General features: G+C 41.5%; 1 protein-coding gene across 14 annotated transcripts in view; it reads right to left on the reverse strand.

Annotated features, from left to right (window-relative positions):
- Epb41 (erythrocyte membrane protein band 4.1) overlaps positions 1–27,635 on the reverse strand; it is a 149,300-nt gene that overhangs the window by 19,827 nt on the left and 101,838 nt on the right. For 3 of the 14 annotated variants that reach the window (XM_029476056.1, XM_029476057.1, XM_029476059.1), the window contains 6 exons: positions 24,217–24,404; positions 20,557–20,613; positions 20,355–20,396; positions 19,336–19,398; positions 14,053–14,229; positions 11,852–11,887 (listed from right to left, as the gene is read on the reverse strand). In XM_029476056.1, coding sequence (XP_029331916.1) covers positions 11,852–11,887; positions 14,053–14,229; positions 19,336–19,398; positions 20,355–20,396; positions 20,557–20,613; positions 24,217–24,404 — 563 coding nt within the window. Of the gene's footprint in view, positions 1–4,229; positions 11,464–11,836; positions 11,888–14,052; positions 14,230–19,335; positions 19,399–20,354; positions 20,397–20,556; positions 20,614–24,216; positions 24,405–27,635 lie in introns of those variants that run through there. The other 11 variants (XM_021159824.2, XM_021159818.2, XM_021159827.2 and 8 more) reach the window with 9 other exon arrangements.

The raw sequence follows: 27,635 nt of genomic DNA on the forward strand, positions 1-27,635 counted from the left end.
TTCTCTGTGTAGCCCTGGCTGTCCTGGCACTCACTTTGTAGACCAGGCTGGCCTCGAACTCAGAAATCCGCCTGCCTCTGCCTCCCGAGTGCTAGGATTAAAGGCGTGCGCCACCACGCTCGGCAAATTTATTTATTTTTAAAAGATTAATTAATTAATTAATTTGATATATGAGTGCTCTGTCTACATGTACACCTGTGTGCCAGAAGAGAACATCAGATTCTATCACAGATAGTTGTGAGGCAATATGTGGTTGCTGGGACTTGAACTCAGGACCTCTGGAAGAGCAGCCAGGGTTCTCAACCACTCAACCATCTTTCCAGCCCTCAATGGGCTATTTTAAAAGGCTACTTCTTATATAAATATCCAACATTAAAAAGGTAATCCTGATTAGTTACAAAATATACCACCACTTTAAAGTATAACTAGCTCATTGCTGTTTCTAAGCCTCAAAGCATCTCTTTCTATGTTGTAATTACCGAAATGTTTGCTTTCTGAAATTAATACCCTCCAAGAGTGCCTTGGATTTAGCACCTTGCAACAAAACCCACCATGGTTATTAAAAACTACCAGAGGCTTCATAATCTCTATATTTTGTTTTGTAATTTGTCAAAAAGAAAAAGAAAAAAAACTCACTGGCTTTCTAAGTACCTACTTTGTGGTACAATCAACTCTGTACAGTTGTCCATGACTTGTGGCTAGTTGAAACCCACTTTTATCTCAAGAAAAGCTGACACATTAAACTCTTATCAATCAGCGTTTCTGTATGTTAAGAAGAAAGGGATCTGTTAGGCTTTTTAAAAAGTGGTATACTGATTTAAAGTTTGGTGTGTGTATGCACGTGTGCAAGTAGAGTGACCTGTTGGTGCACATGGAGTCCAAAGGTTGATTTAAGCATCTTACTCGGTTGCTCTCCATCTTATTTCTGTGGCAGGGACATTCTCTGAACCCAGACCCAGCTGTTGTAAGATCATCCTTTTTCTACCTACCCCAAAGCCCCAGGGTTACAGGTGCACATTGCCATACCTAGTTTTTATTTTTGTTTTTTAAGATTTATTTATTTAATACAAGGACGCTGTCACTGTCTTCAGACACACACCAGAAGAGGGCATTAGATCCTATTTCAGATGGTTGTGAGCCACCATGTGGTTTCTGGGAATTGAACTCAGGACCTCTGGAAGAACAGTAGGTGCTCTTAACCACTGAGACATCTCCCCAGCCCTACAGACAAGTTTAATAAGAAAGTGGAATGGCAGAGGTGACCATAGGATTGGGGGTACAAGGCTCATACAGACACCACGCCTCCAAAAGCACATTACCCTTGATCTGCAAACCCAGTAAGAAATACACTGCACTGTACTGTTAAGGCCCAGAGATCCAGATGGAAGTTATCTTGCTAAGCATAGAAGGAAGACACCAGCAGAAGAGTCCAGCTCCTGGTCCTTAACTAGGGTAAACAATAAATATTACAGTCACATGTATTAGCAAAATTGTAATATTCCCAGATGGTCTGCAACATGCAAGGGGAAAAAACCGTCAACCCCAATCCTGATAGCATCAGTTAACTGCGAGTGCTCTGTCTCAACAGCCTTCTCTTAAAAAAAAAAGGCAAAGATTCATGTCTCAGGAAAGAATGCTTTAACTGCCCCAAGAAAAGGCTTAAAAAATCCATCATATGTCACTATATGCTAACATGGTAAATATTTATAATCTCTTCTCTATTTTGAGGAACTATAAATGTCAGTGCTTTCCTTGATTGTATAACAACCAGTAGGAACATCAACCTGGTAATTAACAAAACAACATTTACTTCCAAAATCGCTTTTAAATGGGCACTTGCAATAAAAGATAAATCAGATGTGGTAACGGCTTCTTCTGTAAAAGCCATGTGTAAACAGCACATAAAGATGACAAGGCAGGCAGCAGTAGCCCATTCTTCAGCCAAAAAAGGAAACAAATGAAGAAAGAACCAAAATTACTGAAAAGAAAACCATCCCTGGTCTTCAAGCCCCGAAGCCCGTAAACAATAGCTCCCACCACTAGCAGCTTCCACAGGGACACAGCCATGGGGATAAACTAACAACACTTGCCTGGAAGGAGGAGATATAATCCTTCCATCTTTACCACAATGCACTTCTCCTCAGCATCATCTCTTCCTTGGTCCTAACCCCTATCTTTTTTAGTTTGTATGCTGGAGAAAACTCTGGTTCTCACTAGAGTTTCCATGAGACTCAGTCCTGTTCAAGGGCCACGGCTGTTCCCCGGGACACGGAGCTTCTATCTGGGTAAAGAGCTGCTCACTTTACTAGACTTGATAAAACTGTTTTCAGGATAGAACATACAACACGGCCTTTCTTTTCCAATGAAGGCAGTGAAGCTCGCCAATAACAGCAATTCTTCAAATAGTTTTGACCCTTTTTAAGTGCAGGAGATTGACCCCAGCACTTCGTACATGCTAGGCGTGGTCTTTATGGTTTTCTGAATAGTCCTGTTATTAGATTATCCCCGAACAGGTGACTGTAAAAGCAAACAGCTTCAAATCCCATGCCTGATGCAAAATTTTAACTATTAGCTAATAGAAAATTTTGCCTTGGCACTGCACTCACCCTTGAGGACTCCACAGATCAAAGGAACATCTCCCACCCGAGCAGATCTGCAGAAGTCAGAGTGCTTAAGCAAAATGTTAAAGATTATGCTGAACACGGCTGAGAGGACAGAAAACATCGGTGGTCAGTTTTACTTCATTACACTGTGAAGGGTCAGGCAGAGCAATGGAGGGGGAACTGCAAACCAGCACAAAAACTCCAGTCATTTGTGATGGAACATTAGATCTGTAAGTGAAACTTCACAGAACCTCATTTGCAAAACTTATTAAAGCTCCTCTCTCTCTTTTCTTTTATGAGGAGGGGACTCACACGGGCCTTGACCTCATTGTGTAGACAAAGCTGACCTTAGATTCCCGATTCTCCTGCCTCTGCCTCTCAAGTACTGGATTACAAATGTGTGTCACAACTCCCAGCTTCATTATGTCTTAATAAACACTTAAAAATTATACTTCAATTCAATGCCTAGAAAACAGACCTTGATTCCACGGAACTACACGCAATACAAAGGAAAATCCTACAGTAATGAAATGGCTTTCTGGGCTAGCATTTTCAACACATCCTGAAAAGGAGCAAGGCTTAGAGAGACACAACAGCATTTTTCTATTACTTAGACATTAGTACAAGTATATATCTTGAGCTGGTAAACAGACCACTTCAAAGTGTGGAGTGTTTGGTGGTTTAAACACAATAAAATCTGGAGCTGTCACCCTGAGAGGGTTTACTCAAGGTGGGACTAGTGGTAATCCCTCTTATTCCACAGGACAGGAATAAGCTCTCTTCCCACCCACGTATTCACACCCACATATCCACACCCACTCCACTCTTCAATCTGATCAGAATGGCAAAAACAGATGGTTAATAAATACTGATTTATTCAGTGCTCTTAAAAAAAAACACAAAAGGCAAGTTAGCATAATAAAATGTGGCAATTACACATTATTGTGACTGGTTAAGTTGGGTTAGAAAAATTATTTTTAAAACTTGACACAAGTCAAATGAATACAATGCTGATTTAAGACAATATTCTTAAGAATTGAACACATGCAAAGAGATGCCTCTGTATCAGGACTAGGCAATTCCTGGGTGCAGACAGTATGTTCTAGGCAGGCATCTCAAGCCAATCAGCTGAGGTACAAGCCCCCCCCCCCCCCATCTCTTTTGGATCTGCCTGTGTCCAGTATCACCAGCTCTAACTTCCTTAACAATTACTAGCAATCAGAGGCTGGCTTTCATTGAGACCTAGTCACCATAAACCTACATAATAATAACACAATTAATGTGAGAAAAACATCAAAGAAAGTGTCCCCAAAGAGACATTCTGTAGCAGGTTTCTATAGGCATCACACCATGCTAAAATGCTAATGGATAAACAGTTTATTTAAGTAAATTTAACAGCCAAAGGATCCTGGTCAGGAGACTGAAAGGAAAGGAGCTTGGGATTTATTAAGAAACACTCCTAATAAGCAATAATGTAAGGCCAAAAAGGGGAGCAAAGCCAGTTTTAAAAGGACATTATTTTCTGCTAACTTACCAAAAACAACTGCCCCCAGTGGACGCTGATCCAGGGACTTCCCAAAGAAGTTTTTTTTTTTTGTTTTGTTTTTGTTTTGTTTTTTGTTTTTGTTTACAAGAATAATTCGAAAAGCAAATGAGTCCCTTAAATGCCTAATCTTAAATCTATGCAGCCGACTAGAACACAGGCGTGCTCTAAGTGCTCAATGGAAAATCACTTCCTTTAGAAAGGGTTCTTTTCAATTATGCACATGTGTGTGTGGGAGTGGCATGTGCACCTGAGTGCCGTGCTGGCAGAGGCTTGAGGCATGGCATCCCTCCTGGAGCTGGAGTTACAGGCAGGTATGAGCCACTCAGCTCGAGCACTGCAACTGAGCGGGGAACTGAACTCAGATCCTCAGAAGGGCAGCAAGCACACTTAAGCACTAAGCTATCTCTCCAGCCCCCATTTGTTTTCAAAACATCCTTATTACATAATTTTAGAATCTGCCTAAAGAGAAGGTATTTAGGAATTACATTGCTTTATTCTGTATGAGAAAATCGAGGCAGACCTTTTAAATCCAACCGAAACAAAGTGGGTAGATGGTAGCAAGTTCTATTAAGACCACGGTCAATGCAGAGAATGTGGGTAAAGACAAGGGCACTGTGTCGGTCATGGGATTTCATGTTCCAGAGAAGAAACGTTTTCCAGTTTCCATAAACAAAATAGTACCAAAGCCAGGGAAGAAAAAAAAAAGGAAACCAATCAGCTTTCTAGTCTGTGAGGGAAATCTGAGAACTGGTCCCCACAGGCCAAATTCCAGTCTATCTTTGTTTTTGTATGTCCATGAGCTAAGAATAGATGGCTTTTATTTTTTATTTTTTTAAAGAGTTATTTATTTATTGTATGTAAGTACACTGTAGCTGTTTTTATACAGACACCCTAGAAGAGGGCATCAGATCTCATTACGGATGGTTGTGAGCCACCATGTAGTTACTGGGATTTGAACTCAGGACCTTTGGAAGAGCAGTCTGTGCTCTTAACCACTGAGCCATCTCGCCAGCCCTCCGAATAGATGGTTTTTAAATGGGTAGAGAAAAAATATTTAGTGGTATAAAAATTGTACAAAAATCAAATTTTGTGTCTAGTGATTCTGACTGAGATGTAGTTACACTGAGCCCCATCTCATTTCTTGCTGTGGCAGAGCTGAGCAGTTGTGAGAAGCCTGACACCTTACTGTGCCACTCCTCAGAGAAGCTGTGCCAACCACACATCTACCTGACGCGCAAAACCCAAAAGTTTGATAGATTTTGTTTTTAGAGCATATAAAACAATAGAAAAACACCAGATTGATATCAGTGATGTATTTCAGATAAACAAATGTTCTGCTAATGACATCATACTCCAGGTTGAACTTAAAAACATATGAACATGTACACCAGTCTTGGTAATACATTTTGGACTGAAAATAGTTGATCGATAGCTATGGTAAAGGAAAACCAAACCAAATTACAAGATTGTTAATAAGAGAGACCAACATTTACCATAGTGGCATCCAACCTGAGGTCCTTTAAGTAAAGCAGGGACTACAGCTCATTAACTAGAAAGCTCTGCACAGGCTTTCTTGGCTGCCTGCACTCAGGGATTAGGCATATAGTGATCAAATTTGTCTCAGAACAAGACAGTCCATGTAAAAGATAGAGTTACCCATTACCATCTGTTATTAGTAATTTAGTTCACACATTGATGACTTGTTATATACAAGGCAAGCTGGTACCTGGGATCCACAGGTGGCAGGCGGCAAACAAAGAACAAACCAAAGACTCGCCGCTGACACAGACAGCAGTCCTCAAAGGCTAAGAACTAAGATTAACCCCACAAGAGAGCTGCCTTTAATTTAACAAGAAGTTTCACGAAGAGGTCAGAGATTTAGTTCTCTTTCTTTTTTGAAACATGGTCTTCAGAGTGTAATCTGGTCTGGCTTCAACTGGCTCTCCTGCCTCAGTCTCCCAAAAGTCAGCTTGACCAGTTCTGTACAACCACACCCAACTCAAAGAAACTCTACAATCCCTGCATTCAGGATTGATAAGCAAAGCTATGGAGAAGCTCCCCAACTTAATGGACGAACGAGTGAGTTCAGCTGTCCAAATAACACAGTCATCTATCATGGGAGGTGAGCAAGCACAAGCTGCAATGCCAGCTTCTAAAGCTCTAAATGACATTGTTCTAAGAGTTGAATGTCAGAGGCAAGAGGACTTAAGATCTTTCAGACCCAAGCATCAGAAGTGCTGTCTTTCTGCATCCTTGCAGAGAGCAGGCAGTAACCATGTTTTCCCGTTCACCTCTCTCTCTCCTTTCCCCTTCCTACCTCCCACCACCCAGTCTTCCTTTCTGCTTTTCATTGTGCTGGGGGTCAAATCAGGGCCTCATGAATACCAAACACACTCAGGAGCTGAGCTATGGCCCTTTTCTTTAAGACAGTGGGGACGAAACAAGAAGCTAACTGCCTTTTGTTGATTTAGGGGTCAGAAAAGATAGCTGGGATTTTGTTTTCCCCTTTTTAAATCTTAGACATATCTATTAATTACTCCAAAGAGGATTGTAAGCATGGTAGAAGGAAGGACATTGTAACCACCCAGTCACAAAAAAATGAGGAAAAACCTTTCAACAAGCTGCCATCTATTCATATAGATAAACTGTTACTAAAGTTATTTCATTTTTAGCCTGTATTTCTGACCTGTGGAAATAATGAGCAATGGTAACAGGAATTTTATTTACTAAATAAAATCCCCTGAGGGTCATAGCCCACCCAGTCCTGGCCTAACTCCAGAGGCTCCCTTACAAGAGCAGACCTTCCTAACCATCCAGTTGCCTGTTCCCAGCCAGTCTCAGGGGGCTTCTCTATCTGCTCTGATATAAGGGGATCCTAAGGCATGAGAGGTGACCACGGCTCACTGACATTAGTGTAGTGATATAGAGGAGGTGGCTGAAGGAATCCCACAAAGCAGACAACAGAATAGAAGGATTTGTCTCAGGTTCTGGTGTCAAGGTCACAAAGAGCAGTGGGTGAGTAGTTAGTAATGAGGAAAGGGAGGCTTTCATGTGGAGAACTGTGACCTTCACGACGACATCATCTGTCTGAAGCATAAAGGCGGAGGGCAGACTTCCTCAAGGGAGCGACAGTGAGACAGAAGTTCACCTTGCTCCTCAGCGCTCAGTAGTACTGAGTAAATGACAACTGGGTGTAAGCATGCATTCTTACTGGTGACAACCCCTGAAAGTCTCAGGGATATTGAGTGCCCTGTGGGTTTATCATAGAAACCACCACAGAAGTGACTTAGGAAGTCTCTGGGTTCCCCAGTGATAGCAGGGCAGCTCTAGAGGTGATTCCAGTCTGCTCTTGATCAACAGGCAGACCCCTCCTTAAAGTTTTTACTAACCATGTAAACAAAGTTGTAAAACTTGCAAGTGGGATCTACTTTATACTACAAATGCTAGCTAGCAATAAGCAAACAGCTAAAAGACAGATGTACAATATAGAAACTGGGCTTATTCCTAAGTGCGCGCTGCTCAGAGAACACCATATGAATTTATTAAGACCTGGATAAGTCTGGAAAAGCATTTTTAACTTTCCTAGTTTTTGAGTACTTAGTCACATATCATCCAGGATCAGCCAGAAATAAATAAACATGGTTGTTTGCTTACTACAAGAAGAATCTCAAGAGGTTCACACGTGTCTGCTTTTTAAAAATTCTATCTTCCTAGCTCCTCAGGGACCGACGACTGAACATCATCACTTCCTGAAACATGGTGCAGAGTTGTTCTCATGAGGTAGTTTGTCTGTTTGGATGTAGGTGGAAATATGGGCACCAGATAGTTAAGACCTCCTCAATTCACTCTGGAAATGATTCACAGGAAAACAAGGCAAAACCGCAACACAGGTCTGTATTAATATCCTTACTTCTGGACCTACCATCAAGGAAAAACTGGGTAAAGTGGTACCCAGTTACTGGAATGCCCATGATACCGAGAATGGAGTAAAGTGGAGGAGAGAAAGAGATGCCGTCTGCAGCTTCTTGTATTGGCAGCATTAACTGGAGCCCACCCAGGGCTGGAACAGCTGATGTTTGTCCTCCAATAACTATGACTATATCTTTTGAGCCCATGCTCATCAGCTCTGTTCAATATAAGGACTTGGTATCCATTTATCAGCAGCTTTACCAATAAGAAGTAGCTCCTTTGTTAGCAAAGATCTCTGAAGATCCTCGCTACACTTCAGAACATTGAACAGTAAACTTTTAATGGATTTGAAATAATTCCAATATAAAAGGAAAAAAAATTCCAGGGTGATGTTTACAATAATTAATAAAAAGTTGTGTACAACAATGAAAACTGGAACTGTAGGAAATATGATTTGAAAGTTACAAAAGTACCGATAAAATTTTAAGGTTAATTTTTAATTCCTAAAAAAAACTTACAATAACATAAAGAATGCTAGTTTCAATTGTTACTTCATTAAGGAAATCTTACATCTTTTCACAGGTAAGGAGACTTCCTCACGACTGTCGTGGTCTACCTTGCAAAGCAGTTCTTTAGAGGGCTTTGCAATCCCTTTTCTTACGAGTGAATCAAGAAATATGCTGATTTACAAAATGTTTTTATAAATAGACATTACTTGTAACACAAACCATATATATCTAGATTTTTTTTTTCTTAAAAATCTAGCCTGGTCCTTGCTTCTTTTTCTAGTTTTTTCCCCTAAGTCCAATAATGACAGAGTATACCATAGCAGTTTTCAGTAACTATCAGACAATCCTATCTGTCAAAACAACAGATCAATACTACTGAGCACTGAGGAACAACAACATTCTTGCTTTTACTGTTTTACTCTCTCTTCCTCCCTCCCCCTCCACCTTTTCAAAGGCAAAAACCATCTTTAGAAATTTCACTGACCAAAAAGCACTAAGAAATAATATAAAAGATAATAGTCTCAACGTGATGACTCTAACTCAGAGTCCAAAAATAGTATTTGAGAAGTTAACAACTCATCCACATTGATGCATCGAAATGCCGTAGAAAGCAAGCGACGTCATGCAAGGTTAATATAGTAAGGTGAGAAACCACCAATTTAGCATCTAAGCAGTGCTCAGAGGCGGGTGTGCTCACATCAGGGAAGCCTCAGAATCAACATGCAAACCGGACACATGTCGCAGTGAAAGCTTAGCTCCAAGGCTACTGATTAGAAACAATTGATTTTAACACAAGTGGGAGAACAGGTCTGAAGTACAAGGAAACAGTATCGTTTACACTTATTATAACAGTTAAACATTGCTTCTAGCAACAATTACTTGTACCATAAGAAGTAACAATATTTTAATTTAGAGAAAAGTGTGTTGACATACAGATCTCAAGTTAATCTGTACTCCAGGACTTTTAAAGGTAGGTAGTCTGAAATTTTCCACCCTGGCTAGAGGCCACGGGACACCAGCACCATTTCCCTAAACAAAATGAACTCTCTACGCATGAAAAGACAGCATGATTCTTCTCCACACCAGGCCGAATAAAGTTGCCTATTCCGTACAGCTCATAAACACTCACGAAAAGGCCACAGGTGTCAGAGCCCCTTGCAGAAAAGGCCTTTTGTATGCACTGATTAGACACGCTAAGAAAAGGAGCGGTTATGGATCTTTTGGATTAAAATTTTCATTTTAAGGCTTTTCAAAGGTTGGGAAGTCGAATTTCTTCTTAAACTACAGAGCCCATGCCACAGAAATGGCTATAGAAGACTGAGAAAATAGTCCATGAAATGTTTTCAGAGTGTCCCAGTCTGCGTGAGACACTGAGAAGGGGACATAGCAGGTCAACAGTAAGAGCGTGCACGGTAGCTTTGGGGTGAGTACCACCTACCATACACTTCCATCTGATTTGCCTAAAGTTAACTTTGGGGTAGGAGCACTGGTGGGCCAATCCATCACTACTCCTTTTTCCTCACAATGTATACTCTGCAGAGATTCACATTTTATTATTGACAGGAAAAAGAACCTCCAGAGGTCCCTATGACAGTGAACGCTCAGGATCCGAGGCGTGACGTGGGCAATTACACATTCCAAGCCAGAGACAGAGTTCGGTGGTTTTAGTCTTGACATGTCAGATGAGCACCCTGTTTTCCAATCACAGAAAGATCAACCACCAAACAGCCAGGGCAAGGACCAGGAGAAAAGACATCATGAAAGGAATACGAGGCGACGGAAAAACACTAGAGTAGAGGTGGCACTTTTTGAGAGCCTTGTGTTCCTCGGGGATTGGAATAGAAACCTTGGGAGCAATCTCTTCATTTTCGCGCTGGGGCAAGGTTCTCTCAGTGGATCTCTCTGGCCTTTTACTGTTCTCTTCACCCTGTACTAACAGAGCACGTTCTTGTGTCTGCTTTCACAGTAGAAGATCAAGAAAGACAGAGAGATGAACAAAATGACAGATGGAAAATGCTTAAGTGATTCTTGGGGATGTGCAAAGGCGTGGGAAGATCTCCTGGATGCTCCTGATGCTCTAGCCCCTTGCTACTTTGGCAATTTACCCTGCGGGTTTAACTATGTGACTGAATTAAAATTTAGTGTTTGGAATAAATCAGTGTTGCAACACTTGGGAGTTCAAGCAGTCACCTGCTTCCCCTCTCTCTGTTACTTATTGAGGCTATTCGTGCATGAATGTTTTCCACACATGGATTCCAGGTCATTTTTAATTGCTTTGATGCTGCCGCCAATCATCAATGCATCAGGCAGTGTCAATAACGAAGCATTCTGCTTGCCGTGAATGAAGTTACTTTTACTAACAAACAGAATGGCAGAATATAAAGAACAATTTTTATATCTCTTCAGAAAAAGACTCTGACTGCAATAGCTCAGTATGAGAATTTGATTTTGCTCAGTGGAATATTAGTAAAGACTGCAAGATAAGATCAAAATTATAAATTGTATTATGTGTCTCCAGGGTCTACCCTGGGGTGGGGCAGCCACAGAGAAGAACAAGAAAGGCAAACGCAGCCCCACAAGACCTTAGTGGTTACACAGCCTGGAAACCCTGACTGAAATGGTTATGATCAACATGAAGGTTTATAAACTTAGCAAACACTTTTGATAACGTTTAAGGGAGTCTCCCCCAGCTCCCCAGTTGGTCAACTTGGACCTTTTCTTCCCTGCATCCCTGTATCCTGCTATCCATGGTCAAGGCAGATGGCATCTATGAGAGGAAAAACTTGGCTCTGAGTTCCTTTAGCTGAGCTAGCCTTCTCTGGTCGGTCTGGAAGCTGAATACCGGTTCTTTGCACACCCCTAAGTGATATGTATCAGGGATAAAGTAGCTAGGGCACTGGTCAGCAAAAAGAATAAAAGGAAAGACAGGATGCAAAATTATAATGATTTTTAAATGAAGATAAGGTGGGAGAAGAAAGACAACATAAAAAGAATAGGGTATAATTAAATTCATTTTCTCTCTGAGTACATATTAACAATTTCATGCAGTTTTTTCAACCAGCCATGCGCTGAAATAAGCAAACTGAGGACTGCAGATGCTGCAGCAGTGAAGATGTGGTGTGTGGGGCAAAGGCTGTGGGTGTGGATTTACTAGTGTAGCCAAAAGAAAAACATGATTCAGCCACTGTGGTTGAGTCTGGGGTGCTCTGGTTAGTGCCATGACAAGAGCGAGTTCTGCGTGAACAGCACAGTCACAGCAGCCGCGTTACCTCTGGCCCACCAACCTTTCTTTCCGAGGGGAGGATAGAAGTTTTCTTCACCTGGTTATACACAAATTATATAAGTTCAGTTGCCTTGCAATGCAACGACAAAGCTGCCAAAGGTAGGAGAGGTATCCCCAGAGAGCAGACACGTTAGCCTAAACAGCAAGATGTGCCAGAAGTGGAATTGTCCCAGCACAAAAGATTAAGATAGTATAGTTATTTATTCCTTCCTTCCTTCATTCAGAGGGAGTGTGTGTGTGTGTGTGTGTGTGTGTGTGCATGCACCTGCATGCATATGCATAAAGCTAAAATTATCTGAGCACTTTTCCTGGATCAGTTCAAGTTTATAAGAAGTCATTTCTTTCAAGTTCAAAGAATGGTACCAGCATCCCCAACCCGCCCTCGGATGATCTCTACAGGGCTTCTATTCAAAGATATAAGCTATTTTCTGAAAATGGAGACCAATACAAATTTACCAATGCCATCTAAGAAATCATCAAGTTACTTTCAGAGTTCAAATCAGAACTTCAAGAAAAATATGCAATTACAGTTTGTGTGTGTGTGTGTGTGTGTGTGTGTGTGTGTGTGTACGTGGTGTATGTTAATAGATGAAATAGTAACAAGCCATTCACATGAAGAACACCAGGTAAGCAAGGATGTTTAAGATTCTCTAGGCCCAACAAGACAAATAGCTTGTTCAGAGCATTTATTAGGCTTTGGTTGGCCAGATCCTCTCAGTCAATTCACAGCACAACTATCCTTGAACCTTCCCGAGTCTTATTTCTTTTTTTTTTTTTTTTGGTTTTTCGAGACAGGGTTTCTCTTTATAGCTCTGGCTGTCCTGGCGCTCACTTTGTAGACCAAGCTGGCCTCGAACTCAGAAATCCGCCTGCCTCTGCCTCCCGAGTGCTGGGATTAAAGGCGTGCGCCACCACGCCCGGCTCCGAGTCTTATTTCTAAGGATACATAGAAATGGATTATCTGCCTTTCAGAGTGACAGTCTCACCCAGAAGGAAGGGTTATTTTGCCAGTTCAAAGTACATACTATATATAGACTTAGAGCACAAAACATGTATACATGTATTCCGGGAAGGGGGTCTGAGGGGACAACTGAATCCACCCAACCACTCGGGTGGCTATTCAGCTGCCTGTTACCGAGGTAGCCTCCTACCTCACTTGTGAAACTGCTAGCTAATTTTAATCCAAATTTTAAAACTACAAAAGATATTCTTGGAAGAGTTTTTATCCCTATCTGCAGTTCCAGAAACTAAGTAATAAATGACATATCTGGATAGATTACCAAGAATCCTAAAAAAAAATTTAAATCCAATTTTTGTTTTGTTTTGAGAGTCTATATCTGGTTCAGCTTCAAAATTCTATATTTAGATGATCCTTCTGCCTCAGCCCCACGAGGGTTGGAACTGCAGGTGTATGCCTGGTGACCTCAGGACTTTACTGGAGATACTGGTTTGCTTTTCACAACTAGAGCTGCTACTGTTTGGGGGCCACAGTGAGCACATTACATCAGTCACTAAGTTTATATAGATGGCACACCGACTAAAGAGAAAGACATCTTAGATATAAATTTGACAAGATACTACCTTTATACAGATTTATTTATTCTGTAGTAGGGTTTCCAAAGTAGGAAATGGCAACAATAATAAAGAACAGACCCTGAAAGGTGTCTCTGGCCTCTTCTGATCGTAACTGTCTCATAAAACAGCTGGTTGAAGGTCTGATGTTATGCAAAATCAGCCATCAGTTGTTTTTCTGAAATTGAACATTCTACATTCTCTGGCTTCAGGGCGACTTTTGTTTCTTATATAACTGTGAGCCATCATTCCAGACATTTCTAAGTTGTTCAAATAAAGTTTTAAAAAAGATGAACTCCCTTGCAACTGTGACCTTACTAAGCTTAGCAAACTCTCTGGTCTGGGAAGGCACTTTTTCAATATAAACAAAGCTTTACTGGCATGAAGTCAGTTTATAAACACAAACTAGCCAGAAGCAGGCAGCTTTGAGCATTTCTCACTAGTAATTCTAAAGGACACCTACAACCAGACCGAGCTACCTAAATGATCAGGAGTGTTTTATAGCAGCAACACACGGTTAAGGTGTCAAAGCCAAATTTCAGCTCTAAACTTTCCCACCCAGACTATTAACATACATAATTAACATACTTATTGCACACAGACTCACGGTCACGTGGACACAGTACTCACTCCATCTCCAGTAGGGACTTGCCCGTTGATGTTAAGAGTCCGGAAGGGTGAGTGTGTGGATAAGCGCTTGTCCCACTCGCTGGGCCGTGGTTCGGGTACCGATTCCATAAAGTTCTTTTTCAGTTCACTGATGCTGGCATGGTGCTTTTTGATCTCTTCTTGACTCTTGTCTAAATCCTACAGTTGAAAGGATAAAGACACAAAACAATAAATACTTGGGGACAAGAAACACACGTAGGGCAACCCAGCAGAGTGGGCACTGCAGAAAACACCACTGAGGACAGGCGTTACTGGCCTGTAGTTTGCATTTAGATTGTAAATATACAACACTGTATATTCCTTTGCCTCTTTTAAAAAACAAACAAACAAAAAACCCAAAGTGCTGTACTTGGAAGCAGTGAAGCTTCACAGACCATAGCTCCTGCAGTTAAACTGCTCATGAGGTGCTTGCTCCTTGACTGTGTCTCCTCTGCCACCAAGGATGCAAAACCAGATCTCTACCACTTTATCCCAAGAAGGCAACCCCGCAACTCCATCAGCCTCAGCTTGAGGAGAACTGATTTAGGCTCAGCTCAGGCAGGATGGAGATAGCAATAGGGAAACTGATGAATGAGGGGCAAGGTGAATGACCTCAGCTTCCACTAGCTGCTGTCCTTGGTGAGCTGCAACTGAGAATCCCCCTGCCCCCTTCACTGTAATACCTTCGCGTCTCTATTATTATTAAGGCCTGTTTTGATCAGAGAACTTATTACTAAAATTCTTATTTCCAGACTTCCAAAGTCAATTGTTTCTACCTCTAATAAAATGACTTTGAAGATTTTTTTTTTTTTAATTATTCACCCATATGTGTCCAAGTCAGGCCAGAGGACAGCCTCAGGTATTCCTCTGAGGACAGACATTGACCATCTCTTTTGAAGCAGGGTTTCTCACTGACCTGGAGCTTACCAAGGGCTAGGCTGGCTGGCACCACAAGGTACAGGGATGCTCTGGTGCTCACTGCCCCAGCTCTGGGGTACAAGTGTGCACCCCCACGTCCAGCACTTTCACATGGGCTTTGGGGATTAAACTCGGGTCCTCACACTTTTTTTTTTTTTTTTTTTTTTTTTTGGTTTTTCAAGACAGGGTTTCTCTGTATAGCCCTGGCTGTCCTTGAACTCAGAAATCCGCCTGCCTCTGCCTTCTGAGTGCTGGGATTAAAGGCTTGCGCCACCATGCCCGGCACCCTCACACTTTTACAACTAAGCTATCACCCCTATTTTTTTTCTGTTTTCAATGTTTTCCCTATGATATAAAAACCCCATGGTTTCCGGTTTCACTTGGGCCTTCCTGGGACTTACACTGGGGGAGTGGCTTGGTGATGGGGTGCTTGTTATCAAGCACAGGGCCCTGGCTTTAACTGCCAGCACCACCCACAAAGGACTTCCAGTCTCAGTCAATAGAGCCTCATATCTCTCCTTGATAACTTAAAACAATCCAACTGTCCCAGCAGTTTGAATATTAGGCAACTGGAGGTCACCTAATAGATGAAAGGTTCTTCAAGACAACACTCTAGGAAGAGACAATCCAAACTAAGGCTAATAAAGCATAGGCTAAGACATAGATCGGTTGTTGTTGTTGTTAAAGGGATGGGTAATAATTTTTTTTTTTACCAGGGGCATCAGACCAAAAGGAGTCCGATAAATTTAACTTGAAGACAAAGACTCAAATGTTCCTTGTCTACCAAATACATGCACATACAAAAGTTTAAGTTTCAGGTCACAATAGTTGGAGCCTGCAGCTATAATACAATCTTGTTTAATTCCCATTAGGGCAGCATAGTATCAAAGAAAAGCATGATGCGGAATAGATCCCCGGCATGCTGTGTGAACTTTGGAATTTGTCTATTTTTGGCATTGTGGGAAATAATTTCACTTTGGAAAACAAAAATAAAAACAATACGGATTTTTTTTTTTTTTGGGATCAATTTTTTTTTTCCTTCCTCCTTGCAGGCAAGAAAGACCTTCACTAAATAAAAGCCCTTACAACTAAATAAAACTTTCTCCAAATTGCTATCTAGGGGAAAACAATACAAAACCCAGGGACTCGCATAACATCTGGATTCTGGAGTTGCTCCTTCAGAAACTCATGAGCCAACTACTCTCTCTCTCTCTATTTTCCCAAGACTGACCTAAGTGTATGTGCTTTGAGAGCAAAGAGGAAACTAACCCCAAACATAACTAGCATCTCTCACTTACTAAGAAGAAATGTGAGCCTGTCTTAGGAACGTAAGCTTCTCCGGGGGAAATGCCTGTGCTACAGCTGAAAACAAGAAGATAAGCACATTCAAGCTCAAGACTCAGTCCTGGGCTGAGCAGCTGAGACCTGTCAGGCATGTGAGAGTCTGTGACCCAGCTCCTCACTTGATGTTAAATCTGTTTGGACCAAGAACAACCTAACACATTTGGGATGATGAAAAGTGCAAGCAAGGCAAAACAAAACCAACCACGAGATACTGGGATAAACATAATTCAGACCCAGCCTGAACTGAGCCTGATGATTTGTGACTCTTCTTGCCTAGTTTTTGATTGGTTTGGAACCTGAGAAAATATATTTTTCAATAAAACAGCTAGCTTCTGAGGGAGCTTTCTCCATCCTTCTTAGCTGTTTTATTGGAAACCTGTGGGGGCATAGAATAAAATTAAGATCTCAAAGGGACCTGCTCCAGATAGAATTTGTCACAGACATTAGCTACAGGTTCTCTCTGGGAGATGGAGGAGGAGGCGGTAGATCTAAAAATGAACTCGACCTTATTTGTGCCAGAACAAAGCATTAGTGGGGGTGTGATAAGGGAAGGTGGGAGGGATGCTTAAAAAAAAAAAAAAAACCTCCAGAGCGACAGAGAACTTGAGAGAACTTCCTTGGGGTCACTTCTTACAATAACTAAGGAATGATGGCCAAATTATGCCAGGTTATGTTCAGGTTAGATCATTTTTAAGTCCTATCATCTTAGGATTTTAGCAGCAATAAAACCAAACACTTCATTAAATGTAAAATGTTCTCAAAAGGCCGTTAGTAGTTTTAAATTTCAAACACACACTTATTCAAAAATCCCCTCTCAGGGCTCTCAGGAAAGCGCCACGGAAGAAAACACAGATGACAGAGAAATTTTGTGAGTCTCAGAAGCCACAGCACACCTCATGGAAGAAATGATAAATATATGATTGGCACGGCAGGTTCAGGGACTACTTGCAGTGGGGAGATGCTACCCCAAGAAGAGGAGACCACTGGACATGTCTGTGCTTCCTAATCTCCACACAAAAAAGGTCTCAGGTCTCAGAGACGGGCTAAGACAGTGATCCAGTTCCCAAGTTTGAAACACAGAAGAGTTTAGGGGGTCTGACCTTAGGGGGTCTAGGTTCTAGGAGGCAAACAGATGTGAAGCACTTGGCACTGTGCCGTCATTCAGAACACAATTAATGAAGGTCACCCATAGGGTTTAATATTTGTATTAAAGTGCCTTACAAAGCAGATATTCAAAATATAGCTAGTGACAAAAAAGAGAATAATTCTTACAGGCCATATATTAATGATTATGAGACTGACCTTAAAATATAAAGCTGAGAATGGCCTTGACCTTGGTCTTCCTTCTCAGCCTCCCAGGTGTGGGGATTAAAGATGTGCTACCCTGTCTAGCCAGAGAGCTACTTTTTAAAGTTTCCTCAAATGTTCCCACTGGAGACATTTAATGTATAGCTCTTCTTTCAGGTCTCAGCTGCACGCTAGCTCACCGGATACAGTGGCTCACACCTGCAAGGCCCACATTCAGGAGGCCGAGGCAAGGAGACCGCTGAAGCACTCACCTCCTAGAGTCCCCTGTCTTAGAGAAGATCCCCTGTAGCAGAGTGAGGTTTATCTCCTCCAGGTTTTCTCCTAGCTTGCAGCTATGGTGTCACTCTTTCTTTCTCTCCCCCTCAGCGACCCACACTGCAAGCTTCCTGCAATCCTCCCAGGGAAGCTACACCCCTGATGTAAGTTTATACCCATTTCTTTTGGTTTTGCCTTGATTGTTATATAATGCAGTCTCCCCCTTCTATTTACGAGATTTGCTCATGTACAAACTATACTGGTCCCACTTTCTTCCACAGAGAATAATTCCAGTATCCTTAATTTTTTCTCATGAAGTTTCTTTAATCCCCAAATTGGTTTTACATCTCATACCCAATGTGGAGCTCCAGACAAGGAAAAGCCTATGAACTGAGGTAAAAACATGGTCACTATTAAATGTAATAGAAAAAAGACTTTAGGATGTGTGCACATTACTCTTTCTGGGAAGAAAATGGTCCTTAAAAACCCTAAAACTCCTCAGTCAGATTCCAGCTTTACCAACTTATCAGCTCTGTGGCCTTGGAGACACTACTTAAATTCCTTAACTTTGGGTGCTGGCGAGATGGCTCAGCAAGTAAGACTGACTGCTCTTCCGAAGATCCTGAGTCCAAATCCCAGGAACTGGTAATGAGATCCGACACCCTTTTCTGGTGCTGTCTGAAGACAGCAACAATGTACTTATTTAAAATAATAAAATAAATCTTTGGGCCAGAGCTAGCAGGGCTGACCGGAGCCAGCAGAGGTCCTAAATTCAATTCCCAACAACCACATGATGGCTCACAACCATCTGTACAGCTACGGTGTACTCATATACATAAAATAAATAAATAAATCTTTTTAAAAAATTCCTTAGCTTCAGTGTTTTCATCTTAAAAGCAAAAATCCTACTCATGAGCTTGCTTTTATAGTTAAGCCTGCGGTAGTCACCCCGTCAAATGCTAGGTTCCCTTCCAACCTTTCTTCAGGAACTTTTGTCCTCAATGGGGAAGATCATGAGAATTGCAATCACTTTCATCACTTTCCCTCTTTTTCTTTTTTTAAATACTCTTCTCATTTCGGGGAAGGGGAGAGGCAGTGCAAATTTGTTTCTTGGGACATTTACAGTTTATACTCTTAGAAAATTCAAGAAACTTTTAGCAATGCTATTTGAATGTTCTGAAAGCGGGTAACCCAGCAGAACCATGAACGGGAGAGGCAGCTCCAATCATATATTTCTTAGATAGTATGAGAGATGCAGACTAAAAGCTAGGAGAGATGAGTGCTTATCGTCACGTTTACCACCATGCAAAAGCAGTTTAAACCTAAACGTGTCTCATGCAGTGGCATGCAAACCCAAGGGCAGCGCAGAGTGAGGGGGTCAGCACAGAATGCGGAAGGTTCCAGGCCACCAACTGCAACAAGCTTCAAGTTCATACAAACCTCCAACATTAAATTGCTATGTCTGATATAAATGTTTTCACCATCTAGTCTCTCTCTCTTTTTCTGTGAAAACGAAAGGGAGAAAAACAGAAGCATAAAAAAATTAAAATGTTGTTCTTGCGGGGAAACAAACTGCAAATTGGCAAACAAACAAATAAACAAAAAACGATTAAAAGTAAATGTGTGCGATGCAGCAAATGCCAACATGAAATGGTCACAGAAGCACAGGGACACAGAGAGCATGGTTACCAGAGGGGACAGATGACCTTGTTTGCGAACGATGGAAAGCCGTGACCGTGGTATTTAAATAGACAGTGTTCCTCCTTCATTGCTTCTAACACAATCAGCTGTTATTTGAAAATGAACTATTTGAATATCACCTTAAGATAATATATAACTCTAAAAGGTCTGAACACCGCATACCATGAAGTGGAGAGATACTGTGAAAACATCCAGCCTTTCAGAGAGTTTTATACTTCTGAGATTGCAGTATCTGAATGTCCATAGTGTTCTGGATTTAATGAGCTAACAAGTACATCCAGTAAGAACTGGTTCATCCCACTCCAAGGCTGGGAAACAAGCACTCAGCAGTTAAACACACACTGTTAATTCTGGAAGTTCCTGCTGCTATGGTGGCGTTTGTGATAAATGTGTATAAAATGCTAGTAGGTCTACTAAAATGATGACACTGGGAAAGCTCTTGTAAAGTCTGAACCTGGAAGACAGGTCTGGCCTGTACAACTGCATTTCATTAAGATACTTAAATATTGAAAGCTTACCTGGATAAAGCCTATCCATAAATAGTCTAAGTGTGTGTGAGTGAGTGTGAGTGTGTGTGTGTGTGTGTGTGTGTGTCTGTGTCTGTGTGTACAAACTGCTTGATGGTTCCCCACATACTGTCTCTTTTGGAGTAATTTCTGATGAAGAAGAATCAAAGGCTGGACCACTGTCTTTTTAATACATTGTAATGGGCATGGGTGGAATGGTGGCCTAGCTGTGAAAGCGAAAATAAGGCTAACCTTCCTCATTCTTATCAGATCTTCACCTTTTCCTGCAAGCTTCTGTTTTGCCACAATTCAATAAAGAAAAAAAAAAGATAAAATATTGGCTCATTGAAGTTTATTTGAACCTTATTTATTTTTAAGGTAAAGAGGAATAGGGAGTATTAAAAACTGACAAGGGTGGGGAACGGAAAGGAACAAGTGGCCTGTTGGCACAAACCTGCGTTTGGTCACCATTTGAGGTAGGTACTGTGACCTCGGTGTGGGTTTTTTCCACCTACATTTAAGAAATAAAATAGTGAGACATTTTAGGTTAGCAGGCTTCTATGGATAGTTAAGCTGCTTCATGAAGCTGGGGGTGAAATTACTGAAAATGATGACCACAACAGGGAAGGTTTTATTCCCAGTACCATCTGGTAGTTCATCATGACAGTTTCAAGGCTGACGAGGTAATATAGGTAACCAAATTACTAAAAAAGAAAACTGAGTTAATCATCCTATTGATAAAAAGACATTCTAATGCTTATTTATAAAAAGGTACTCACAAAGGGAGTGATCTGGACTTAACACTATGTTGTATGTTCTTGTTTACAACCTAGAAGAGTGTGTGTGTGTGTGTGTGTATGTGTGTGTACACGCACGTACATCACAGCACTTGTGTGGAGGTGACAGCCTTCACCTTCAGCTACTGTGTGTAAGACATCCTCTCTCGTCCACTGAAGTGTGTGTGTGTATTTTCCTGATTCTGTCCCTCTTCTCCCAGTCGGGGTGTGTTGAGATTACAGACACAAGTGCTCCTGAGGGCTCTGAGGATCTGAACTGAGGCAAACACTTTATCTTGCCAGTTATCTTCCCGGCCCTCCAGTACTTTAAATCATATTTAAGAACAGATTTACAAATAAAGAAATAAGTGTGTGATATACGTGGTAGAAACAAGCAGATAATTTCTATAGTAAACGCACACGTCATAAAGCACACAAGACACTGAATAGGTAAACATAGAAACACTGAGTAAGCACAGAAGGCTCTGTTAGTTCATCAATACATTTAAGGAGGCAGTTTACTCTTCAGTTCACCGAAAGAGAACATCAAAATAAATTACATGCAAATTGTAACCCACACATGCAACTAGCTACCTTCCACCTCGGCTGCAGCTTCCAACACTGCAGTCTCCTCTCTAGGAACCCACATGCTTGGCAGACAGGCAAGATTTATCCTTAGTAGTAGCAGAAGAATACTATCCCAAGGATGCTGTGTGTATCTTTAGAATACAGCTAGAAATAACCATCTTGTATTCAGAGACTGGAGTAATTATTTTAAAACCTGATTATGACAAGGGAACGCCATACAGTGAGTACTGCACAAAGCGCAGTATTTCACATTTAGAGACTGACTTGTCTTTCCTATGGGTTAAACAGTTTTATTCTATTACTCGTGTTTTACAGAACCTCGTCAACGTGTGATCTTGACATATCCCTTCAACTTGCATACAGCAGCACTGCTTTAGAAAACAATGTCTCTGTGCTATGGTCTCTAGGTTGAATATAAAAACATTAGATAACACCAGACTCTGCAGTACTGCCAAACACATATGCACATTCAACCCAGTTAGCAAGTTAGTTCACTTGTCTGAGCTTAACTTTTCTTTAGTAATAGAATAAAGACGATGTCTCGGTTTCTGGTTTGTTTGTTTTTGAGACAGAGTTTTACTATGTAGCCTGGGCTGGCCTTCAACTCCATTTCCCAAGATCTGAAATTACAGACATGTGCCATCATGCCCTACTTAGAACAGACATAATGTCTTCATAGAATTATGTATACACTGCAAATACTAGTTTTAAATTATTTCATAGAGCTTAAGTTTATTGTTTAAACAATGAACGTCTTTTGGGTCTTTAGTAATCTAGCAGGAGAAAATGGAGAGCCACTGCTTCAGTTTAAGAATTGAGGCCAATCACCCAGCCTTGACCTGAGTGAGACTATGTGCCTGGTCTTACTGCAGCTTGCTGTACCATATTTGGTTGATATCCCTGAGAGGCCTGCTCTTTTCTAAGAGGAGGTGGGGAGGTGAAAAAGGAAGTGGGGAGAGAATGGGGGAAGGGGAGGGAGGGAACACTGCAGCCAGGATGTAAGGACAGAAGACTAAATAAAAAGGAAAAAAAGAGAGCTATGGGGCTGGAGAGATGGCTCAGCAGTTGGGAGCATTATCTCCTCTTCCAGAGGACCAGGGTTCAATTCCCAGCACCCTCATTGCCTCACAACTGTCTGTAACTCCAGTTCCAGTGGATCCAACACCCTCACACAGCTACACATACAGGCTAAACACAAGTGCATATATATATAAAAAGTTAAATGATGAGAAAAAAAAAAGGATTGAGGCCAAAAGAGGAGAGCAGATACATACGTACAGTCCCAGCTATTAGGAAGGTTAAGGTATAAGAGTTTCTTGACTGCAGGTGTTCGAGACTAGCCTGGGAAACATGCAAACCCCATTTCATCAAGCTTCAAAGGCAAAAGAAACTTATTTTTGATGAACTTGCATGCTTTATGGGCAAAAGGAAAACTAGTGAGATAGCAGAAGGCCAGCAGTGTCTTAGCCATTAGTGTCAGGGACACACCCCCACCCCCTGCCCTTGACAATTCCAACAGCCTCACACTCTCTAATCAGTATGGAAGAGTCAAAAGTGTAGGTTGAGGGCTGGATTGATGGCTCAACGGTTAAGAGCACTGACTGCTCTTCCAGAGGACCAAGTTCAAAACCTAGCAACCACATGGTGGCTCACAACCATCTGTAATGAGATCTGATGCCCTCTTCTGGGGTTTCTGAAGACAGCTACAGTGTATATATATAATAAATAAATAATATCTTTTTTTTTTTTTAAAGTGCAGATTGATACATTCCAGCATTAAAAACTGAGCAGGTATTCAAAAGCCACACGGAACCTGAAGACCAATGTCATGGACACCAGGCAAATGTCACTAAAGACAGAGAACCTGAATGTCATACTTAACAGTTAAAATAAAAATAACAGTTGCTCACTGTTCTACATTGAATCAGATATTGACCAGGCTCCAAAAGAACAGCCTGATCTATGCACTATCAATATGCAAATGAGAAGGCACTCCCCAAGGTCTTACCATAAAGCGTCATTCTCAGGACTGCCACCTCTCATACCCCTTCACAAAGGTGAGACTGCATCTACTTTAACAGGCCTGAACTAGCACTGTGTAAATGTTATTTAAAAGATTGAACATATATAAAATATTAGTCCAGCTATGATTTCTGAGAGATCTGCTAATTAACCAGTGATTTTTCAACTCAGCACAGTGACTGTGGTTATACTCAAAACTCAGAATGATCAACCTGGAAGCATAATTGTTCCCACGAAATAGATCTTTTCCTTATCTAGCTGTTCAATGTTTAAGTGTCTAGGCTGGAGAGATGGCTCAGCAGGTAAGAGGTGACTGCTCTCGCAGAGGACCTGGGATTGATACTCAGCACCTACATGGTGGCTCACAACAATCTGTAACTCCACTTCCAGGGGATTTGATGCTCTCTTCTGACCTCTGCAGGCACCAGACACGCACATGGTGTATATACATAAATTCAGGCAAAACACTCATACACATCAATCAAATAATAATAATAATAATAATAAAAAATTAGGAAATCTTTAAATAGCTTTATAAATGTGCTTTATGCAAATCTATTCTTTGAAAATCAAATTCTAGAAAGATACTCAGGCAGTTGGTAAGAGATGATTTCTTTTAGAAACAATGAGAAAGGGCAACTTTGTTGGAAAGCTGTAGGATTCAGCTGCTCTGAAAACAGGTGTAACTCAGGAGTGTGCTCTAGCTGACCTCGGCATCTAAGACATACCTTCCATGCTTCTGTGGGCTCCGGCTCAGCTGGCTCAGCCGGCTCTTCTCCCCGCTTCTCTTCAACCTTCACAGCTTCCTTTGGTGTTTTTTTGCTAGGTGCCCCTGGCCCTTCTGTGACCTGACTCTGAGCAATGGCTGGGGCAGAGGTGGGCCGAGGACTTCGGTCTGTGGACTCGGCAGCTGCTGCTGTGTGAGGAAAAGAGGGAAGATCAGACGAAGGCAGGTGTCACTCTCCTGACTGACTTCAAAGTCACAGGGTGAAACTGCCAATCCAGAACACTCGGGACTGCTGTGGCCTCCTGTATCTGTCATCTAGAGGTGAACACAAACTGTGCTTTTGAAGGTAGATGATGGCAACAAGATAAACGTCCTCCACGGAGAAACCAGGACATCTACATCGCTGTTTCATAAATGCTGAATTCGAATAAAGACTGAAAAAAAGAAATCAAACCTCACTTAACTTATAGTCTGTTTAAAAAAAAAAAAACTTACAATAAAGCACGGATTCGGGTAGCTCTCCCAGTAAGCTGCTTTGAAATAAATGTTTATTTTTAGGTGGTCTCAGGAGCCTAAACATATGATTTAGTGAGGTGGATAAAGCCGGTCGTCTCGCTTTCCGTTTATTGTTTTTCTATGAAGCTTCTACAAAATTATTACAGAAAGAAAAAGAGAGGGGGGGAGGGAGGGAGGGAGGGAGAGAGAGAGAGAGAGAGAGAGAGAGAGAGAGAGAGAGAGAGAACCTTTAAAAATGGCTCTTCTGGTGAGACAGGAACTACTGCTTGATATGTGTAAAGGTAAATCTTTGTGCCAGACAATCTCTTTTAATAAATCAGTTGATTAAAAATTCAAAAAAGGGCTGGAGAGATGGCTCGGGAGTTAAGAGCACTGATGCAACGTTAATGTCTGCTCTTCCAGAGGTCCTGGGTTCAATTCCCAGCAACCACATGGTGGCTCATAACCATCTGTAATGGAGTCTGATGCTCTCTTCTGGTGTGTCTGAAGACAGCTACAGTGTACTCACATACATTAAATAAATAATAAATATTTTTTCAAAAAGTTCAAAAATTCTGGACTTTCACCCAAAAATAAAGCATTAACTAATGGAGCGCCCTCTCCACCTTGCCAATGCCTTACAGCCCTGTTCTCTAAAGTACTTAGAACACTGACTCTCAACCAGGGTTGATTTCCGCCCAGGGCATATTTGACAATGTCTGGAGAAGTTTTGGTGTCACAGCTAGGGCAGAGAGAGAGAGAATGGAGATGCTGTCATCTAGTGCACAGAGGAAAGGCAGCAGAGGCCAAGGAGAGAAGCCTGCCCGGGCCGCTCTGGAGAGGACACTGTCCAGGCTGACTATAAAACCCTCTGCACACCATTAACTGTGACTTGGATTGGACTACTTGGCATCTGCTTTAGGTAACTTAATTCAAATAGAGTCTGGAGCTACAGCTCAGTGACAGACTGCTTGCCCTGCAGGCAGGAGGCCCTGGGCTCCACCCCCAATATCACAAAATAAAACAAGAAACAGTCATTATCTTTAGTTTTTAATCTTTGTTCTTTTCTTTCAGGGTCAAAAAAGAAAATGTCCATACATTCTGTAGTAAAGCTTACTCAAGTTTAATGTCAAAACTAAACCTTTGTCTTTTTTGTTTGAGAGAGGATTTTTCTCTACATATCCCTGGCTGTTCTGGAACTTAGCATGTAGATCAGGTTGGCCTTGAACTCTCAGAGATCTGCCTGCCTTTGTTTCATAAATGCTAGGATTAGGGGGCTGGAGAGATGTCTCAGAGGTTAAGAGTACTGGCTGCTCTTCTAAAGGTCCTGAGTTCAATTCCCAGCAACCACATGGTGGCTCACAACCATCTGTAATGAGATCTAATGCCCTCTTCTGGTGTGTCTGAAGACAGCTACAGTGCACTCATATACAATAAATAAAGAAATAATAAATAAATCTTTTTTTAAAAATGTTGGGGTTAAAGGTAAGTATGTCCCATCACATTTACTTTAATACTTCATTTTAAAATTGTATTTAATTGTTAGTTATCTGTTTGTCTCCTTGTGTGCATGTTGGCGGGGTGTGGGGGCACGCACACACATCACAGCATGTGTGTGGAGGTCAGAGGGTAACCCGGGGCAATTGAGTCTTTCCTTTCACTTTGGGATCAGGGATTGAACTCAAGCTCTCAGCTTTATGTGACAAGCACCTGTACCCACGGAGCCATCTCCAGGGCTCTGATTAAGACGTTCAGATAACAGACCCTCACTCTTTCTTGTACTGAGACTTTTATTAGATTTGAATACTCTTTAATGGAAGCATACAACCTTATTATGTACTTTCTTCAGACTACTGAACATAATTTATTCTGATACATTTAGATTTATAAAAAAAATGAAGCAAAGCAAAGGAATTCCTTAAGCCAGAACAGACTGACGAATAGAAAGTTACATCTATGTTATACAAATGACACCATGAAAGAAATGCTTTCTATTCTGCAATGATCTCCACAGAAAGACTTCTCAGAGGATGCCTAGCAAAAGAATAACAGAACCGTTGAGCCTGTCTCATCGCGAAATGACAGATCTGTGGCCGCTTGCGAGTCCCTGTTGCTAATGGGTGCTCTCTGCTAGTCAACCCAAGAGTGGCAGATGGTAGGCAAGCCTAACAAAACAAGGGAACTGACAAAATATTTTTCTCACAGTTGTGTTAATGCCTCGGATTACATGTGTATTCACACCTCCTCTCAAAAAAATTAATTCAACTCTGCCTGGAATCATAGACACATAGCCCTCGCTTTCACCATGTGTTATCTTGCTACATGAATTTGGTTCTAATCCAATACTAATACTGCAGAGCCAAATGATTTATGTCTTCAGCATTCCTACTGTGCGTGGGAAAGTAGATACAAATATAAAAACTAATGACTAGATGCAGAAGTGGTCATAGTTCACAAACTGGAAAATACCAGCTATAATGACCGTCCCCCACTAGGAAAAGTAGTAAGAAGCAAGCCAGACACAGTGTCCCTCACACAGTGAGCCCTCAGCCTCACACGGTGGTGCTAGGAAGAGACCTGAGTTTCCTGTGGAATGTGAACGATGCCAACTGTAGGAGAACCGGGGAGAGAATACTCAACAGGAAGAAAAATACTTAATTCTAAATATCAGTAACTTCTAACACCATATACTTCAGTCCTTCTACTTATTTTGCTATGAGCTAATACTATTTCAAGAATATGTTGGGCAAAAATTAATTATTCAGGTTAGAGAGATGGCTCAGTGGTTAAGAGCTCTGACTGCTCTTCCAGAGGTCCTGAGTTCAAATCCCAGCAACCACATGGTGTCTCACAACCATCTGTAATGAGATCTGATGCTCCCTTCTGGTGTGTTTGAAGAGAGCAACAGTGTGCTCACATACATGA

This window comes from Mus caroli, chromosome 4 (assembly GCF_900094665.2).
Source record: "Mus caroli chromosome 4, CAROLI_EIJ_v1.1, whole genome shotgun sequence".
In the NCBI taxonomy this organism is placed as follows: Eukaryota; Metazoa; Chordata; class Mammalia; order Rodentia; family Muridae; genus Mus; species Mus caroli.